Source organism: Mustela nigripes, chromosome X (assembly GCF_022355385.1).
Source record: "Mustela nigripes isolate SB6536 chromosome X, MUSNIG.SB6536, whole genome shotgun sequence".
Classification (NCBI taxonomy): domain Eukaryota; kingdom Metazoa; phylum Chordata; class Mammalia; order Carnivora; family Mustelidae; genus Mustela; species Mustela nigripes.
Genome location: NC_081575.1, coordinates 19,678,414 through 19,700,422, shown reverse-complemented (window position 1 = coordinate 19,700,422; position 22,009 = coordinate 19,678,414). Strand labels below are relative to the sequence as shown.

At 38.9% G+C, this 22,009-nt stretch overlaps 1 protein-coding gene across 6 annotated transcripts in view; it reads right to left on the bottom strand.

The window, feature by feature from the left end:
• ENOX2 (ecto-NOX disulfide-thiol exchanger 2) overlaps positions 1-22,009 on the bottom strand; it is a 271,247-nt gene that overhangs the window by 59,521 nt on the left and 189,717 nt on the right. For 3 of the 6 annotated variants that reach the window (XM_059384978.1, XM_059384977.1, XM_059384981.1), the window contains one exon: positions 10,039-10,173. The exons of 1 other annotated variant lie outside the window; for it this stretch is intronic. In XM_059384978.1, the coding sequence (XP_059240961.1) occupies positions 10,039-10,135 (97 nt within the window). In that variant the 5' untranslated portion in view covers positions 10,136-10,173. Of the gene's footprint in view, positions 1-10,038; positions 10,174-12,528; positions 12,616-22,009 lie in introns of those variants that run through there. 2 more of the 6 variants (XM_059384976.1, XM_059384979.1) reach the window with 2 other exon arrangements.

Genomic DNA, 22,009 nt, shown 5'->3' with positions numbered 1-22,009 from the left:
CTGCCATGCCTGGAACTGTCATAAGGCATTGGTTTGTATTCCTTCTTCTGATTCATGAACTTCCCCAAATCTCAGTGTACTAGAGATGCTATGAATGCGGTGTTAGTTGGGCCAGCTTGCTCCTCTGCATTGCAGCTCTACTACAAGATTTCAAGTAATACTTAATTGTAGCTTTAAACATTCCCACTTCCTAGCAACTTAGGTGCATTCAACCTAGAGTAGTTATCTGGAAGTAAAATCATCCTCTGCTCTCCTTACACATTTGAGCCAGGGAGTTACACTGGAGGCACATACCATTTCTATGCTGCCATTCAGTGAGCCATATGTCCATCCATTCAATAGTTTGATGCCAGGCCCTGTACCAAGTGTTGGGATTGAGGGAATGAGTAAGGCAAAATCCTCGGCCTCATAGTCTAGTTTAGAAACATTCATGCAGTTAAAATGCTGTATCACCGATTATCAACACCCAAACTGTTGGGTGCTTACAGTGTGCTAGGGCACTGTGCTAAGCATTTTATAAAATCACATTCTAGCAAACTTGTGAACTAGCTATTGTTATTATCCTTCATTTTATACAGAAATTGGGGCTCATAGTATTTAGTTACTTGCCCATGATTACAAGCCAGTAAGAAGCAGAACTAGGATTCAAATCTAGGCTGGTCTAACTACAATGCTCCTAACCACTACACTGCCTCTCAGTATACTATGACAATTGTTTTAATGAATTAACTCAGTTATAGGTGTAAGGTGAAACAGGTATGATTAAAAACATGGCAGATGAGGGGCGCCTGGGTGGCTCAGTGGGTTAAAGCCTCTGCCTTCGGCTCAGGTCAAGATCCCAGGGTCCTGGGATCAAGCCCCACATTGTACTGTCTGCTCAGCAGGGAGCCTACTTCCCTTCCTCTCTCTCTGCCTGTCTTTCTGCCTACTTGTGATCTCTGTCTGTCAAATAAATAAATAAAATCTTAAAAAAAAAATTCTAAAAAAAAATGGCAGATGAGCAACAAAGTGCTTCCATACATTTTTTTTTTTTTGTCCCAGTGTGACAGATTAAAGGTAGATACAAATTCTTTGAGACTCCTCTCATTAAGAGGTGAGGTCTATGTTGCCCACCCCCATTTGAATCTGGATGGGCTCCAGACTACTTTGACAGAAGAAGTCTTGTGTCTATTTTCAGGCTCAGGCCTTAAGAGAGATACCATTTCCATTTCTTGTTTCTGGGAACACCTGCTATTGAAACTTCAAGAGACTGTGTAACACGTTGGAGTATGGTTGTAGAGAGACATGTGGAGAGGGCCTTAGAGTAAATGGAAGGAGAGGAATCCAGCTGAGCTCGGTGTTTTTATCTGTCCCTTCCAAGCTGCCATGCATATGAATAAAGTTGTCTTGGAACCTCCAGACTAGCCTACCATAGCTGAGACATCCCAGTTGATACCATATGGCACAGAAGAATTGCCCATATGAGTCCTACCCAAATTCTTCTCCCAGAAACTCATAAAATAGAATAAAATGACTGTTTTTTAATCTAAGTTATAAAATAGTTTGTCATACAGCAATAGATATATAAAGTATGCAGTATGACTAGGGAATGGGATGTGATTAGTCAATAGAGTTGGCTATTTTCAATGAATGGAGATAGTACACTAAGCACCCAAACTAGACTGATCATGATTTTTCTTAGATTATTGAAAGGAGCTTTGTGACCTTCCGAGGCCCCAGAGCCACTATCTTGAGAAACTGTTGTCACTGTACTGTTGCTGTGTGGAAGTGGGCCAGTTGAAACAATGTCAGGGGACTAACACTCCACTAGGTGGACTAAGAATACAGATGACTACAAAACACTAGGAACCTTACAGGCTGACCATTTTTGAAGCTTGACAAAGATACCACACATGCCAATTTCATGGTTCAGTCCTTGATATTTTCTGGCAGGATGGCTCACAGTGGTGTTCTTCCTATAAAATGCAAACTCCATTTTTGTGGCAGATGAAGAGGGATGGTGTCCATAATACTACTACTCATTAATTCAGTGTACATTAATTTCTAGGTAATGATTTGTTTTTATACATATCATCTCATTTAATCCTCGTAACTCTAAGGAATGGGCAATATATTACTCACCATTTTACAGATAAGGAAACTGAGGCTCAGAATTAACACTGTAAGTCCATTTAGTAGGTGGCTTTTACTAACCATACTCTCAGCCATTACTCTATATTGCTTCCCACAAAGTCCATGGATCCACAGGAATAAAAAGATACTCTTTGTCAGATTAAACTCTGTTTCTAACTACTCAACCTGTAGCAGGCCTTCAAATATTTATGTCCAAAAGGCTATCATCCAGTTGCTTATTTCTATACCTAGAACTTCCTGTTGAGATGTTTGATCTATGTATTGCCACACTATTAGGTAATTTAGAAGCTTCTGTTTTAAATCCATTGTTTCAACTTTGACCCACATAAGAAGTTGAAACTGTGGCAGTGTATGAAGTGGAAGTGGGCAAAGGTAGGAGATGGCACATTTACTGTTGCTCTTACCTTTTTAGAACCGGGCCTGATTCTGGCTAGCTGGGAGCCCCTTCATGCCCTCAGAATGCTCTGCTGAACTTAGTGACTTCTCCCCATTCAAGGGCTGCCCTGCCCATAAAGGTACTTCTATTCTGTTAGATGTTCCAGAGACTCTTTAAGCACCACGGGGTAGTTTGCACTCACAGTAAAACCACTGTAATGCAACCATAGATTAGGCTAAAATAAGTGCTCCAAATGGGATCTAAATATATTAAGGTATTTCACAGAGAATTAGGATTCCAATTCAGGTATACATTTCTGGGACATTATTGCTTTTTCTTTAGAGTTCCTACAAAATTCACTGGAAAATTAAGAATTATGCCTAGGTATTAAGAAATTTTAACCCATTACAGTCTTGACTGCCTCCTCTTCATGCAAATCCTCAAAAAGACTTTTCAAGCCATCATTTGCACACTGAGGTGAAGAGAGAATACATATTTCTATGACAGCCTGGCTGCACTGTGAGATGATCCTGCAGTTATCACTAGTCCTCTTGGAAATAGGGCACAAGTCTTCAAATTTTTGCATAATGACTCTCAAGTTCTACCAATATTTGCCTGCTTCTGCAGAAGATCATCCAAACCCTTGCTTCAGGCCAGCCGGAAAGTTGAAGCAGGGCCTGGTTCATGTACAATGGCAAATAAGGTAGCAAACTAGGCTTGGGTGGGTTATATGTTATAATTTTAGTTCACAAAGACTCACCCTAGTAAGTCTCAACTTTGATTTCAAATTTCTAATGAAGCTTTATTTCTTTAGAATAAATTTTTGCAAATATCTACTTTTTCTAGCCAATCTTCCACCTATTCCTTCCTATTTATTTATACTGTGTTCTTGCCTTGTTGGAACATTTGACAGATTCAGGATCATGACTTTGACTCTCATCATGGGATGTTGTGAACACCTGTAGAGGGGCATTAGTGAGGACATTTCACACTAGATTTCAAGATTTTAGAGAGGAATAAAATAAAATTACATACATGTATAAATTTAATTATCGCCCTCTTAATTTGCCAAGAGAAGGTGTGGAGAAAAATAGCAGAAACTAGCCAGTGTACCATTTGCACAGTTCATAAAAGAATATTTTAAAACCAAAAATATAGAAAGTCTATAATCTCAGAATAAAGAACAGTGCTTTCAATTGTGCAAATTTAGCTTTATGTAGAAATCACTGTATTTTTAGTTCTTACATTTTGCAACAAACTAGGGAAAATAATTGACTAGTCCTGGGCTACACACCCATGCTTGGGCTTCAGAAATCACTCAGCTACCACACTCAGTCTCCATTCCTATATATGAAGCTCCCTGTGAAAAGATTTTTTCAGAACACAAATATCAAACACACACAAAATTGTGAAGGGCTATGAAAAGTTTGACTTCTCTGAGGTTTGGTGTATTTTCTCCTCATGGAAAATGCAAATTATGTAATTGATCAGGTTTCCCTTTTTGTTTTGGTTATTTGGTCACTGTATGGCTCACCTTTAGAAATTGGGTAGGATCCTATAACCTACACATCTGAATTCTAATTAACTTCCCTACCTGGTCTTCACCTCTGATACTCATTTATATTTTCCTAGATGCTGGTTTATTTTACTTATAATTTTTCTTTTTTATTATAACCTTACTTACAAGCTGCCTCAAAGTCTTTATGGAATGGGGTGATGTAATTCCACTCAACATTTAATCATTATCCCTGTACCATACGCTATTACATACTTTTCAGTCATTTCCGCTTCCTGGACCATCCTTAGCTCTTTTTTTCCCTCCTGCCACATTCCTATACATCCCTGGATTCTGAACGAAAATATTACCACTTCTGTGAATGTTCCTAGATCATGACCACTTACCTATCACTTCCCCTCATCCTATCCTGGCTAAAACAGTACTTTTCTGTATGTTTTTATGTAGACATTTGTTACATTGTAGTGTCGTGATACTGACTTTGCTGCCTCTGCTACTGGACTTTGAGCTTGAAGGCAAGGATTGAGCCATGCCCATTTTGGATCCCCCTGACCCTAGCTCAATATACTTTTAATGAATGGATGGATGAATAAAAGCACAAATGAACAAAATGGATAGGAAGCCTCTGATTTGTCATTCAAGAGGCATCTCATACATGAGATGTATTAGAGAGAAAACATGGGGGTTCTAAAAGTACTGAGGCCAGTATGAAGGCAGGAATCTTGTCCTTTTTGTTCATTGCTTTATCCCTAGGGCTTCTCACAGTACCTCACATATAGCAGACCTCAGTAAATATTTCTTGTATGAATGAATGTGCAAATGATATCACTTGGCCACGTTTTATAACAGTTTCCACGGGGAGTCTTGAGAATATGATCACTGGGTAGGCTTTAAGCTTGTTTTATGGAGGCACTAATTCTGTTTGTTCTAGTGTTTTACATGTCATTGGCTTTCAGTGAAGTGTCCACCATGCAGATGAATAGTGCTCTCCTTTCTCAGGATTTCAACCTTATCTGCCACTGAAGGCATATTCTTTTTGTGGAAGATATTAAAAATAATGGAACCACAAATCTGACTCTCCTTGGAGAGCTTGGAGAGCAGTGGCCTGTCATGTGTCACACATCCCATTCTTTCTTTCTGTTCCCATCAGAGTTGGCCTTCTGGGTTCGGTGAGAGCTGTCTTCTTCTTCTCCCCCCACGCTTTTTTTTAAAGATTTTATTTTTTTGAGAGGGGAGAGAGTATGAGGGGGTGCAGTGAGAGAGGGAGAAGCAGGGAGCCTGATGGGGGGCTTGATCCCAGGACCCCTGGATCACAACCTGAGCCAAAGGCAGATGCTTAACTGACTGAGCTACCCAGGCATGCTGAGAACTGTCTTCTTAAAAAGGACAATGCCCATGGATGGGCAGTGTCTTGCTCTGGGAATAAGATCCATAAGTACAGGGACGCCTGGGTGGCTCAGTTGGTTGGGCAGCTGCCTTCGGCTCAGGTCATGATCCCAGCGTCCTGGGTTCGAGTCCCACATCAGGCTCCTTGCTCGGCGGGGAGCCTGCTTCTCCCTCTGCCTCTGCCTGCCATTCTGTCTACCTGTGCTCACTCTCTCTCTGATAAATAAATAAAATCTTTAAAAAAAAAAAGATCCATAAGTACATACTTTCCAACATCTCCTATTATGGAGGTGACACAGTCAATAAAGTGGAGACACCATAATAAAAGACTCTCTCCTTTGGGACTTCATAGGCTCCATATTTGGATGCTAAGGATATTTTAATTGAGGGGAAAATAAAGGAAGCAGCACACAGTATTCAATAATTGGTTCATTCTTGGATTCATCTGCCATGATGGGCAGAACAATACTCCTTAAACAGAAGGTCTGACTCTTTTTGGTCCCTCTCTTCATGTGAAAACTAACATTAGTCTTATTTGACCAGCTTGGAAAAACAAATATTCCTGCAGGAAAGACAGCTGCCAGTCAGAGGGAACCTCCTAATCTGCCATCATTATGGATTAACTTTACTGAACAGCAGCTGTACAAAACACCATGTTAGATGAAAGGGAGCTCCCAACCAAACCCCAGAGTTGGCCTATTTCTGCTCCCCACTGCCCTGATGACAAGTATGTGTCCAAGAGACTCAGCTTCCATGACAGTATGGATTTGAGCTCTCCAGGGCAAGTCAAGAAAGCTTATGTATCATTTGTTTTTCATCAGTGCCGAAAGCCTTTTCTGTTGTCACAGGTCAGATGAGACAGCACACAAAAAAAGGTCTGCTGTCTCAGTAGGAAACCTAAGGGGCAGAAAAGTTGTTGAATTACTGAGCCATTAGTGGGTGACCTCAGGAAAAAGTTCCATGTGGCTCATTGGCTGCCATTTCCATTTTAAGGAATCTTGAGGGGGCAGAGAGAGGATTGGGGACGTTTTAGCCCATTTGGTTAAAATGTTACATAATAAAAATGATAGGGACACTTTCCCAAAACCTGGAAAAAAGAAAGGTATGCAGCATTGGAGTGTGGTGCCAACCTTCCATTTCTGTGGACACCCCCTCAGATTTACAGGGAGCAGTCAATGGTGCCATCATCCAGCACCTTTCCTGGGGAAGATTTTGTTTCTGCATTCACTACACTTCATTGTTGCTAAGAATACAAATGAGACATAATTCAATTTTTTGTGAGCCATATATCAGATGTGAACTTGAGACAGTAATAATTGTTAAGTTCACTGAGAGGTTATTGTGAACCAGGCATCATTCCAGGACTTTAACATATTTATTTACTCATTAATCTTCACAACAACCCTATGACATAGGTGCTATTATTATCTTTGTCTTACAGATGTAGAAACTGAGGCCTAGAGATGTTTGGTAAATTGCCAGTGTTTACACAGCTACTTAATGGTAGAACACAGATTTATTTGAACCTAGGCAATCCAGAACCAGAATCCATGTTCTAATCTCAGTTGTTAAACTGACTTCCTAAAATAATACAGAGAGGAGAAAAATTAGTTCACCCAAAATTCAAGCAATTTTACAGATAGCTTCACAAAGTATGTCTCAGCCCAATACTACTGTCCCACGTATTTTTAAGACAAGAAGGGCACTACTAACCTAAGTATCCGTATTTCTGGGTAGCTCAGTCAGTTCAGCATCCAACTCTTGTTTTGGGCTTTAGGTCACCATGGCAGGGTGGTGTAATAGAGCCTGGTGTGGGACTCTTGGGACTCTGTGCTCAGCGGGGAGTCTGCTTCTCTCCTCCTCTGTCTGTCCCTTCCCTCTCTCATGCGCACAACCTCTCTCTCTCTTTCTCAAATAAATAAATGAATAAATCTTTAAAAAATATCTGCATTTTTAAGACCTGGTTTCCAAAAAGTCAAATAACTTTCCTTAGAGCAGAGCTAAAAGATCACTGAATCACAAAGTTGAAGGAGACCCTGAGAATCTATTTCTTCATAGTGCTTAAGAAAATAGGATATAGAGAAAAGGGGCTAGAAGTAGAAATTAAAATCACTCTCAGCGTTTCAAATGTCTCGTTGGAAGTGGATGTGAGGAACACTCATTAGAGCTGACAGTGGCTGCACAGCACCCAAATGCTTTCAATTTAAGTGGCAGCTTAGCAGCCATTTGAAGGAGGTATTTTAGTATTTCCTTTATCTTAAACAGAATATAGTATCACTAATAGTAATAATACTAATAAACCTTTATGGAGCGCTTATTATAGGCCAAACATTGAGCTAAGTATATTATTTAATCTTCACAACAATCCTATGAAGTAGATACTATAGTTATTCCCATTTTAGAGATGAGGGAACTGAGGTACAGACTGGTCAAGTAACTAGAGAGAGGGCATATAGCTAGCAAGCAGCACAGCAAGGATCCCAAACCCAAGCAGTCTGTCTTTGAGGCCTATGTTGTTAAATACTAAGCAAGATACCTTCTCTGCAAGAACAACCCTCTGAGTTACTGTTAAGAAAACGTACCCAGTTTTTTAGGCCAATTATTGTCCCCAGCATAAGCTTTGGGCCTATAATGATAGTTTGGATGATTTTGTTGCTCTCAATGCTAAGCTTTTCTCCCACCACATTATAGACGGGTGGCTAAGTATCAAAGATTACTGTGTGAGCACAGGTTTATGTTTTGATGTGGTAATTTACAAATTATCTGCTATAACTCACATAGAGTCCCCTTGGCATCAGAGCAGATATGGCCTCAACATTTTTCCCAGGTCATAGATCCATACAGTTCAGATTTCCATAAACTCTATAGTATAAGAGATTGTGACTCAGGACAACTCCATATGGAGCTATAAAATAATATATAATGTTTTAGTTTAAATTGTATTACAGTGAAATAATGAAGAACTAAATTTAAAGACCTATTACACCCTTTAGAAATATCTGTAAGAAATATATTAACAATGATTTTAAAGTATTATAATAGCCAACATGTCTGAGCACTAACTACGTGCCAGGCATCATTCTAAGCACAATTAATTGTCACAAAACCCCTAGGGGTTAAGTATTATTAGTCTGATTTTATGAATGAAAAAACTGAGTCTCCTAGAAGATATTTAACAACTCAAAATAAAGTAGTGAAAGAAATAGGCTTGGAAGTCAGGCAGATTGACTCCAGTTCTGAGCGCTTAACTATTATGTAATACTGGCTCCTGTCATAGCACCTGCTGATTCCAGATTGCCCCCAATAGTCATTCAAAACCCAAGGAGATCAATGGTCCAATCATTCGGCCCTCAAAGGATCCCTGGTTGCTCATTTCAAACATGTTGGTCTAATGGAGCAGGATGCGATCTAGTCAACTATAGTCGAGAGCATGAAGTATAGTTCGATGGGAGAGTTCTTTGCCTCTGACATATATAAAATCCAAGTTCCTTTGCTCTCCACCCATTTCTCGTTCACATATTTTTTTCTTTATATTTGGCTACTTTAATGCTGGTTTCCCAGTTTCTATGTAATCACATTTCTTAATTTATTATTAAGATTATTAAGCATCATTGCCTTCCCTACCACGTTCCCATTATAACTTACAAGGATTCAAAATCTGAACTGGAGTTGTGAAATTATTTTGGGGGGAGTGGGAGTCATTAACTATATAAACAAATGGCACAACAAAGCGGCATCACTCTAGATCCATTTCTCAACTTTACTGTATTTGTCAATAACCTGGGGATCATGTTAAAATACAGCTTCTGATTCAGTAGCTCTGAGCTGGGGTTGAAAATTCTGGGCTTCTTAACACCTCCTGGATTATGCAGATTATATTTTGAGTAGCAAGGTACTTGATCAGCCTGGTTCTGTCATTCATTTAAGAAGGATCACAATTAAATGAACCTGGGGAGATTAATGTTTAGGGTATTTTAAAAGAACCCAACCAAGGCTTCCTGAGATGGCAATTTCCTAATGTCTTCACAAATCCATTTTAATAGTTAATAGTTCTGAAAGCACAGAAGACTTCTTTGAGTGTGTTTAAACCAAATGCTTCAGATGCTGTGGCATTTTTCTTCTGATTTTATCTTTAGTGGAGATGGCATTAGTACACCATGCCCATTCTCTTACTGGTTACTTTGTTTAAAAAAATTGAAACAGTTACTCAATATGAACAACTTTGGGATGGTCCCACCATCTCCTTTTCCCCACTTTATGAATCCGATTTTTGAGATGTCTAAGTCAAATCTCATTTCCACTCCGTGTTTGTCTCCTCTAAATCTATAAAATTAAATAAACTTTATAATTCCCTGCCAAATCTTGTTGTCTTTTATTTCAATGAGCTATCTAAATATTTAATGATCATATCCTGCATCATATATATTCCTACCTTGCCCATAGTGTGATAGGGAGTATACTAGTAACTTCTGGCCACCCATCCCACAAAGCTCATATTACAAAAAATGCACACTCTAGGCAGAATCTGGTAAATGCCAACTTCAAAAGAAGTTGTGTCATACTGTTATATTTATTACCACATCGCCAATAAAAAGAAACACTTGTGATGTGATTAAAAATAGCATACCAGGTAAAATTGGTTGTCCAGCGATTCCCAATGGTGCCATTCCAAGATTATTCATTGCTGTGGCCCATGCAGTTGGATCGGACATAGGTAGTGTCATTGCAGTGGAATCCACATTCAGAGTTCTACTATTATCAGCTAAAGAGAAATGACAAGCAAAATAATTTGTTGTATTAAGGTTTCAGTATGTAGTCTGCTTAACAAACTGTCAAACTCTTTACAGAAATGGACTAATGGACAAATGGTAGTTAGGGCCTTAACGCCAGCTCTTTACAAGGGTTAAAATGATACGGCTTGAATTGGCAGTAAGTCACAGAATTTGAAAGCAGTTTACCAGATGGCATTTTAGTGTGTTTCTTTCTCTCTGCTCCCTCTGTTCCTTCCTTCCCTTGTGTTTTTTTTTTTTAATGAAGACTTTATTTTTTTAGAGCGGTTTTAGGTTCACAGCAATATTAAGAAGTTACAGAGATTTCACATGGGCCCCTTGCCCCCCCCACATGCACAGTCCCCTCATTATCAACATTTTGCACCAGAGAAGCACATTTTTGACAACTGATGAGTCTACACTGATGCATCATAATCACCTAAATGCCGTAGTTTACTTTAGGGTTCACTCTGGGTGTTGTACATTCCATGGTTTTGGACAAATATATAATAACATGTATACATCATTATGGTATCATACAGAATATTTTCACTGCCCTAAAAATTCTCTGTGCTTGCTTATTCACCCTTCCCTGCCCCCAACCCCTGGCCATACTGATCTTATTCCATCTCCATAATTTCACCTTTTCTATAATGTCATATAGTTTGAATCATACAACATGCAGTCTTTTCAGATTGGCTTTTCTCACTTGGTAGTATGCATTTAATGTTCTTCTGTGTCTTTTCATGGTCTGATAGCTCATTTCCTTTTAGTCCTGGATAATATTCCATCATATGGATGCACCAGAGTTTATCCATTCACCTACTGAAGGACGCTGCAGTTGTTTCTAAGTTTTGACAATTACGAATAAAACTACTATAAACATACATGTGCACATTTTTGTGTGGGCATAAGTTTTCACCACCTTTGGGTAAACACCAAACAGCACAATCAGTGGACTGTACTGAGAGCATGTTTAGTTTTATAAGAAACTGTCAACCTGTCTTCCAAAGTACCTGTACCATTTTGCATTCCCATCAGCAATAAATGAGAGTTTCTGTTGCTCCATAGCATCACCAGCATTTAGTGTTGTCAGAGTTCTGGATTCTGGCCACTCTAATAGTTGTCTAGTGTTATTTATTGTTTTACTTTGCATTTTCCTGATGGTACATAATGTGGAGCATCTTTCCATATGCTTATTTTCCATCTGCATATCTTTTTAAATGAGGTATCTATTAAAGTTTTTTTTGACAGGTTTTAAAATTGGGTTGTTTTCTTACTGTGTTTTAAGATTTCTTTGTATATTTTAGACAATAGTCCTTTATCAGATGCATATTTTGCAAATATTTTCTACCAGTCTGTGGCTTGTATTCTCAGTCTCTTTACAGTGTCTTCTGCAAAAGAGAAGATTTTAATTTTAATGAACTCCAGCTTATCAATAATTTCTTTAATGGATCATGACTTTGGTGTTGTATTTAAAGCCATCACCATATCCAAGGTCCTTTAGGTTTTCTCTTATGTTATCTGCTAGGAGTTTTATAGTTTTGCATTGCACATTTAGGTCTATGATCCATTTTGAGTTAATTTTTGTGATGTGTATGAAATCTGGGTCTAGATTTTTTTTTTTTTTTGGTATGTGAATTTCCAGTTCTTGCACATTTGTTGAAGAGACCATCTTTGCTCCATTGTATTGCATTTACTCCTCTGCCAAAGATCAGTTGACTCTATTTGTGGAGTCTATTTCTGGGTTCTCTATTCTACTCCACTGATCTACTTGTCTATTATTTCACCAGTACCACACTGGCTTGATCACTGTAGCTTTATAGTAAATCTTGAAGTTGGGTAGCATCAGCCTTCCAACTTTGTTCTTCTTCAATATTGTGCTGGGTATTCTGGGCCTTTTGCCTCTCCATATAAACTTAAGCATCAGTTTGTTGATATACACAGAATAACTTGTTTGGATTTTGATGGGGACTGCATCAAATCAAGTTGAGAAGAACTGACATCTTGGCAGTACTGTGTCTTCCTATCAATGGACATGAAATATCTCTCCATTTATTTTGTTCTTTGAAATCTTTTTTGTTGTTTTTGTTTTAAAGATTCTATTTATTTGACAGAGAGAAAGAGACAGCGAGAGAGGGAACACAAGCAAGGGGAGTGTGAGAGGGAGAAGTAGACTTCCCATTGAGCAGGGAGCCCAATGCAGGGCTTGATCCCAGGACCCTGGGATCATGCCCTGAGTCGAAGGCAGAGGCTTCACCGAATGAGCCACCCAGGTACCCCAGTTCTTTGATTTCATTCATCAAAGTTTTATAGTTTTCTGTTTTTTTCCCCCCAACTGTATATACCATAGGAGCTTGGGATGCTTCTCATTCTTCTCATAGTCTAGTTGAATTACAATTACTTCAGCAGCTTCCATCCAAATTACTCATGCATGCAAACGAAGAAAAATCATCCAAGGGCTTCCATAGTAGCAATAAGAAATGAAAAATTATATTTTTGATGTTATTTCATATCTTTGAGGGAGTAGCATTGAATAGAAATGGATACACAATCAACAGATATCAAATTAGCCAACTAAATGTTTGGGGAATTAGGGGTACATCAGAGAGTATAGATAGAAGCAGATAGAATACATAGTCCCTGCCTTCAAAGGTTCTACAATCTAACTTAAGAGACCAGTGATGGTGGTAATGATTATTACTATTATCACTACTCTCACCACCTTCATCCATTACTACCAATAATTATTGAACACTCACTACGTGCTACGTAAAGCACTTGGCATGCATTATTCTCATTTAACTTTTAAAACAACTTTACAGGAGGAACTATTTATATCTCAATTTAATAGAAGAGAGGATTTTATTTATTTTTAAAGATTTGTTTATATTAGAGAGAGTGTGTGCACGTGAGAGAGTGGGGGAGGGGTAGAGAGGGAGATTATCTTTAAGCAGACTCCCCACTGAGCAGGAGCATGATTGGGGCTGGATCCCAGGACCCATGAGATCACAATCTGAACCAAAACCAAGAGTCAGATGCTTAACTCACTGAGCCACCTAGGTATCCCTAATAGATAAGAGGCTTTTGAAGATCATCTATGTTGTCTGAGGTCACCCAGGTTATATACTTTTAGCCACTTCGCTTTATTATCTCCAGTGAACAATTAAGAATCAAAGAATTGAATGGAATTGACCAGAAATGTTACTGAAGTTTATGGAATGAAAAGTTACTGTGGCTTGAGTAGGTGGGAAAGACTTCATGGAGAAGATAGGATTTGAACAAATGGGCCAGATTTCTATAGAGCATGTCTTGAGTGATGGGTAGTTATTAGATACAGAAGCAAGAGGGGAGTGATGACATAAGCAGACATTGAACTGGGTTATATGTGCGTGTGCATGTATATACTTCATAGTTGGGAGATATATAATCATAAGTCATTGGAGCACAGAAAGACTTATTTTGGGAAATTTCCCTCTGATTAATTATTGCCTTAGAAAAATCTTTCCATGGCTCTTCTCTTACCTCTCATGTACACTCCTGCCAATTATACTCCTGAAGGCAACCCTTCTAATAGTAGCTTGCTATTAGCTAACATCTATCACATCGTTCTAACCTGGGAACATAAGGATGATTCTTTTTTTTTTTTTTTTTAAGAAAAGTGCTATTTTGGGCACTAAATGATCAGAACAAGTAAATGCAAATGTCCAGAAACATTATTTCTGAAATATTAGTTTTTATCATTCTTCTATGCTGTCTATGTATCTTCTCCATAAACCACTGCCTCCGCCCCCACACAGAGTGACTAATGGCCTTAAGCATTTGTTACTATAGTCAGAAGTCACATTTCAGAACTGGCAATTTCTCTGTGGGTAGAAACTCTAGCCCTCATACCCAGTTTTCAGTGCTCTCCTATGAAGGCATATTATGGCTAGAAACAGTCTCCTTGTAAATGTTATTAAGGAAACAAACATGGGGCATCAAATATCCTTTGGGTCAAGAGTTTACATATTGATTATTTGGGTCAAGAGTTTACATATTGATTATTTGGTTCAACTGAACACCCAATCTCCAGTCCAGGTGAGACACGTTTTAGGGAATATTATAGCTGGAAGGGGCCTTTTTAGATCACTGAATATGCACCCTGATTTTCTCTAATAGCTGCAGAATGAATTCAAGAGGAAACATCTAGGTTTAGAAGGACTGGGCCCCCATACCAAAAATACTTTCTTGCAAGAGTCTGGCTCCTCGTTGGCTCTGTAGTTCTGGGAAACATAAGAGAATCAGGAATTTTTTTTAAATTAACATATAATGTATTATTTGCTTCAGGGGTACAGGTCTGTGAATCTTCAGTCTTACACAGTTTACAGCATTCACCATAGCACATACCCTCCTCAATGTCCTTAACCCAAGAATTATTCTTAATAAAGAATTCTGAGATCAAAAAATGAGAATTTACAACGTACCAACCTAGCCAAACTCTGGACTAATTTCTGGGGAGGGGAGAGAATTACCTAAATTATCAGTTTTTTTTTTAAAAAAAGGATAGCACAGTATTACTATTTTAAAAATATATATTAATTCAAAGTGCCTATTAAAATGTTAGCAAGTAGAGGTCCTGATAGGCTTGTTTACATGAACCAGATGGTTTAGATAAGGACCATGTGTAATTAACAGCATTATTTTGCTATGATAAATTCAGCTCTTAAATTCTTAAGGAGCTCTGCTTTTTCATTTCCCTCTATTCCCCCAACACCCATCTCTACCTGTCAAATCCTACTCATTTTTCACGGGTCATCTGAAATGTTACCTTGTCTGTGAAACCACCTCCCTGGAATCAATTGCTCCCTCCTAGTGTATTATCATTAACATTTTATCTAGAATTTGATTTTTATGTGTTTGCTTATTCTCTCACTCTTTTCCCCTAAACCAAACTTTTATTGAGTCTTACTAATATGTCAGGTCATGTGTTAGTGACTAGATATATGGAGATGAACAAAATTCATTTACTGCTCTGGAAAAACTCATAATACAATGAGAGCATGACATACAAACAACTAAATATAAATTATTTTAATAAATGCTGCAGTAAAACTATGAGGAAAGTGCTATGAGAATAGAGAAGGAATAATTAAATCTGCTGGAATGGCTTTTGGTTGTGTTTGGGGCACAGAGAGAAAGAGGAATACTAGGGAAGGTTTCACTGCGTAAGAATAATTTGAAATGAGTCTTTAAGGAGGGATAGAATTTTCCTCCAGGTAGTAAATGGAGGATTAGGGTTTAAGGGCATTCCAGGAAGCAAGAATAACTGAACATTATCATCGACTGCCTTGAATTATAGTCTCTCTTGAATTACATGTTTCTCTTCTGCTAGCTAGCCTGTGTGCTCCTTTACATAAGGGACTTGGTTTTAGGTGTCTTTGTTTCTTTTCAGTGTCTGGTATAAAGTATGAATTCAAGAAAAATTTGGATGAATGAATAAAGAAAGTCAACTTACATTGATTTTAGGCAAAAAGCAATCCATGCAGTGGCAACTGATTATTTATATACCTTTTCAGAATGATAAAATTGTCTTAAAAGGGATAGCATATTTGCTAAACTAATTCTCTTTCCAGGACAACTGAATTGACATATAGAAATTTACTGAGGGTTACAACTAGAGATAGATGAACCCAACTAATAATTTAGTTTGATAGCATTAGCTAAAATCTTTCTCCCATATAGGCACAGTCGTACATATCAGCACGCTTGTAAATTTTTACTTTCAAAGAGAAATCCCAGATGATCTTCTGTCTGGCAGCAATCTGGATTTAAGGTCTGCAGTAACAAAATATGCTGTGCTGAACATCTGTTTAGAATCATCACTTAATGGTGGAAAAGTTAAGTCCAGACCTGATTCACTTTCTAGACTAAAAACGGACATCTAGCAATTTCCAGTGTGTTATGAAAGTCGTCCCATGTCACTAAAAGAAGAGATTGCTCATTTCCCCGTAAGTCCTACATTCACTGGCAGTGGCCAAGAATATTGAGAAGTCAAGTATCAAGTGCTGTCAAATAGTCTTCAAAATTCCTTACCCATCTGAAGAACATCTCCTGTTATGCTGGTTTTCTGTTCTGCCTTGTGTGGCGACTCCTCAAGATCACAAGTTGTAGAGTAATTGTGAATGAATGCCTTCTAGGGTAAGTTGATTGAATTTATGGCACTTTGGAGCAAAAGTTCATTAGTGCCAGAAGAATAAAATACTTGGAAGTAATTAGCCATTTTAACTTGGTATTGCTCCATAACTATCAAGTCATTGCCATCTGTTTATTTTTATATTATACTTCAGTTGATTGAACTAGTCAATTATTGTCAGTTATTTGATCTTGAAGAAAACACACACACACAGACACACACATACATACACATTCTGTGATACACCCATTCTGTAGTAGAATTAATTATTTCATATGTTTCCTTTATTTCCTTTGAAACAAGTTCAGTATGTTGGTGTTATCTCATCAACCATACTCTTTTTATTAAGACAAAGCTGTCCTTCCCTGGCAATTTACTCTCCTGTAATTCTCTTTTTTTATGCCCAGACTTATATCCATTGGCTTTTACGCTTGCCGTAATTTTATTACACAGTATTGTGCAAAGCTGAGGAGAGAGTTTTGTCAACCAGCATTTATGGAAGGTTTGTTAAGCGTAGGAAGCAATCTTGCCTAGTGATCGAGAATATGCATTTGAGAGTCAGATGATTTGGGACCAGAGTCTAGCTCTACTAAGTAACCATAATATGCTCATTCTGTTTCTCCCTTTTCTTTTCTTCTTGCCAGTCTGCCTTCCAGCCTTCCTTTTATATTTGCTGTATGCTCACTGAACATTTTCTATGTGTCAGGGTCCATCCTAGACGTTGAAGACAATATGGTGAGTCAAACAGGCCTTAACCTTGTTCTTATGAAGCTCTCTAGTGCAAGAGGGAGATATTAAAATATAGACAAACATAAAATAATTACATACTATGGTAAGTCTTCTGAATAAAGAACTGGGTTTGATGATTAAAAAAATGGCAAGCTACAAATTTAGGAAAATGATAGCATCAACCTCATAGGCTTGTTGAAGATTAAATTAGATATTGTGGGTAAAGAACTCAGCATGGCTTCTGACTCATAGTAAGTACTTGGTAGGTAGTAACAGTAATATGGTAATAATTAAGATGATCATAATGAAGTAGTCCTAGCCCTTGAAGGGTTCAAAGTCTACTGAGAGACAAAGCATATACAGGAATTATAATAATACATTATACAGATGATGAAACAGAGGCACAGGCAGTTTAAGTGATCAGCTTAATATTGCACAGCTAATAAGGGGTAAAACAGGAAAATGAACCCAGGCAGCTCTGGTACTAATGCCCACAGTTTTATCCATCTCACTGAACTCCCTCTCAAAGAGCCCTTTATCTTCTATGCTCCCTTAGCTCATTGAACACATTACTATGATAGCCCTTTTCACATTGTATTTTTGATCACCTCTTTCTGTGTCTGCTTCTCCTCCTAAACTCTGGATTCCCTTATTCCTCTTTGTTATTTCTAGTGCCTAGACACTGTTTCTGACACAGAGCAGATGTTTAATAAATGATTTTAAACAAATGCATGAGGAAATCTATGACATAGATAGGAGGGTCCTGCAAAGACATTCTTCTTCCCAGAAGAACGTAGGTGGATAGCAGGTGCCAAGCTATTCAGATACTACTCTGTTGTTTTATTAAGATAAAATCTCTTTTGGTGGGTTTCTTCTGAGGACTAAATATTGAAAATTTTAAATGGAGAGTGAGGGGAAGATAAATGGTGATTATTTGAGGTGTTATAATCTTAACATGCTGATTATATATAAGAAAACAACAATTACATAAATACAAACTTTAAGGAAGATATATCTGTAGACGGGAAGATGTTTTTCATCACAAATGAATTCCTCCTGAGTAAAAAGGAACTGACTAGAATTTCTTTGAAAATTTAAAGGTAATTAAACTTACTAAAATAAATGTGAACGTAGCAGCCATATTTGTTAGCTCCTTGAGGGCAGGGGATATAAATCTCATTTACGTTTATCGTATTCAACAGTGATTAGCTCAAAGTAGGTGTCAATTAGTGTTCTTTTAAATAAGTGAACTCTGGAAGAACCCAGCAACTGTATAAAGTGGGGCTTACCTGCAAAGCCTATTTCATAGACCCACAGCCAAATAAAATCTCTTTGCATTGTGTAGTACTGCACCGTGGACTTAGCCCTCTAGTCATTTCTGCAGAAGGAAGATAGTGGTCCAAACCTGGGTGAAACAGACCTCTGGAACATACCAGTACTTAGATAAATGGTGAATAATAGTGTTAATGATAGTAATTATAACAAGACTAAAGATACTTAATACTTATTTAATACTTATTATGTGCCAGGCACTGTTCTAGGCACTTTAGTACATTCACTTAAAACTCACAACAACCCTATGAAGTAAGACCTCTCATCATCCCCATTTTCTGTTGAAGTAACAGGAACAGAGAGGTTAAGCAACCTGTCAATGGTGATACAGTTAGCTTGCAGTGAAGCTAGGATTCAAACTTAGGTAGTCTGATTCCACAATTCAATTCATGCTCTTAACCACTATACGATATTAAACTGCGGAAAGCATAAAGTTATAAAATATTTGAGCTGGGAGGGCTATCGAGTTCATCATTACACAGGTGGGTGTTCCCTAGGTCCTCTATAGCAGGAATTCTTAACTGGGGCTAAGTTGCCCACTCCTGCATCAGGGAACATTTGGCAATATTTGGAGATACCTTTGATCGTCATGATTGGAGGTAGGAGGTGCTACTGGAATCTGGTGGGGGGAGGCCAGGGCTACTGCTAAACATTCTACAATGTACAGGACACCTCCAACCCCTGCCACAGAAAAAAAATTATCTGACCCAAAGTGTCAATAGTGCTAAGGCTGAGAAACCTTGCTCCACTGCAGCAATTTCCATGTGTTCTTACTGGAGAGTACTTTATACCCTTGGTCTCTCTCTTTTTTTTTTAAGATTTTATTTATTTATTTATTTATTACTTACTTACTTACTTTCTTACTTGTCTCAGAGAAAGAGAGAGAATGAGACAGAGCATACAAGCACAAGGAGGAGGGCAGGCAGAGGGAGAAGCAGGCTCCCTGCTGAGCAGAGAGTCCAATGTGGGACTCAATCCCAGGATGCTGGGATCATGACTTGAGCTGAAGGCAGTCACTTAACTGACTGAGCCACCCTGGTATCCCATACCCTTGGCTTCCTCACAATCCCTTCCCATTTACCACATGCGCAGCCAATCCCACCTCCCAGCTACTCCCTTATGCCATCGTACTAAAACAAATCTGACCACTTCCTCCATCAAGAATCCACTAACATTTTTAGCATGGCCAATTTTATGCTTCACACCAAAGAAATGATCCTCACAGTGGAGAGTCTAGGTGCCTTGGAAGTCTTGCAAATAACACTAGGAATACAGTGACAAAGGAAAGAGAGAGGAAGTTTAGGAAATACTTGCATGGAACACAGAAGAAAACACCATCTCTAGCACATCATACAGGACCTTACATACAGTAGGCACTCAAAAAGTACATGTTGTAAAAGATTATGGCACAAGGGCAGGGTTGGGTGTCCTAGAACAGAGTAACACTGTGCTTTCTGTTCTCCGGCTAAGGGAAAGTAAACAGCAGGATAAATCGTGTTTTGGTTCTGCATTAAGCCTAGGGCTCAAGGTTTTATCTTCTGTTTGGTATTTATTGCTCATGAAGCAATATATTGTGCATTGCAGGGGCTATTTTGAATCCCTCTTCATTTTCTTTGAAAATTAACAATCCATCATTATTTGTGAACAATGCACTGAAGCCCCAGGCACATCCCACTCTCTCTGATTACAGACGTCACCAGCAGTGACACCACAGCTTGCATCATGGCTATGCAGGGTGAGAGAACTGACAGGAGCTTTTGGAAGACACGACTCCGAGATGGCTTGAGAAAGATGATACTATTAGACAAGCAAGGGCTTTATTTCCCTATGAGTGTCTCCATGAATGGATCAAAGAGACCCTCAAGGGGATCAGGATGTCACAACATATTCTTTCTTGGGGAAGAGGAGGGAAGGGTAGGGAGGGAAGGGGAAAGGTTCTGTGCTAGCCTATATTGTACGTAACCATTTTCACAAGGGCTGTGAGAGTGGCAGGGTAGAGGTTGGGAGATAATAACTTGATTCTCAAGGTATACAGATGAGAACCTCAGTGTAGAGAGTGGTTTCTCAAACTAACCCTCATCCTGGAAGCTTCATTGGTTTAGTCTATAAGCTGGAGGGTCCTGGATGCAGCCACCTCCATACTGGGGCAGTTACAAGGATATTCAAGGTGGTTTTTTTTTGATGGGGGAGGGGCAGAGGCAGAGAGAGAAGGAGAGAGAGGATCTTAAGCAGGCTCTACGCCGAGCATGGAGCCTGAAGTGGGGCATGATCTCACAACTCTGTGATCAGGACCTGAGCTAAAATCAAGAGTCAGACACTTAGCTGCCTAAGCCACCCAGGTGCCCCATGGATATTCAAGGTTTTTAACTAGACGTACAAGAAGCTAGAGTGCCAAGCCAGCCTCCAGATGGCAGCTGCAGTGGGGGTGGGGTGTAGCAAGGAAGAAGGACCCAGGTCTTGGCATACACCTCTCCCAAGGAACTCACAGCATATATCCTGCATTTGTAAAGGCAACAAGGTATAGTGGAAGAAATATAGATTTTGAGCCAGATAGACGCCACATCAAATATTGGCTCTACTATTTAATAGCTGTGTGACTTTAGGCAAGTTCTGCACACTTTTTAGCCTTTTTACTCACCTGTATTATTCACCTAACAATAATGATATTAATTCCTAGTACTGATTAAATGCTTATTATGTGCCAAACACCGTTTTAAGGCTTATATGTATTACGTAATCTAATTCTCACAAGCCTATGAGGTTGGTAATATTCATCATACCCATTTTACAGATAAGGAAAATGAAAGACAAAGAAGCTAGAAGTTGCCCAAGGTCACAGATGGAGTTAATGCTGCAACTGAAATGTAAATTCAGGCAGTTACAGTTTCAGAGCCCATACTTTTAACCCCTGAGCTATACACAACTATACTATAAAGAATGCTGAGCAAATAATCAATCATGATCTTAACCCCACTTAATCTTTATCTTTCCACTGTTTTAGCTCCCGTTAAGAAAGAAACCATTTGGTTGCCCTGTGGGGGTTTCTTCTCCCCCTTCTCTGAGCTGGAGCTGGGGGCCTCCTTTGCTATTTCAAGATGGGCTGGCACAGACTGAAGAATCTCAGAATAGTCCTTGTCACTTCAAGGTTATAAGCTGTATGTGAGCCAAGAGAATAGGTTGAGGTTGGAGGCAGGGGTCCGGGAAGTCCAATACGCTCCACCATTAGGATCTTGGAAGCTTTCTCAGTCAGGAAAAGCAAGGGCTAGCTGCACTGGAGACTCTGTTGGGCTTTTCTGGACTAAGGTCTGTCATTCCCATCCCTGGCCTCCTGGGCTCCTGAGACCCCAGTGAACTCATATTACCCTGGTCTAGGTTGAATAGTCGACTATGGTGGTTTAGTTTTGAGATTGCATCACTGCATTCTTTCCATATTTCCTTACCTAATATTTAGACAAAAACAGCAAAAGCATAGATGGGCCACAAAAACAATACCTTACCCCCCAACTATTTTAATGTCTGTGCTAACTGCCTGTTAAACAACAGATTTTAAGTTAATGGTATGGCTGGTGGGGAGGGGGAGGACAGAGAAAGAA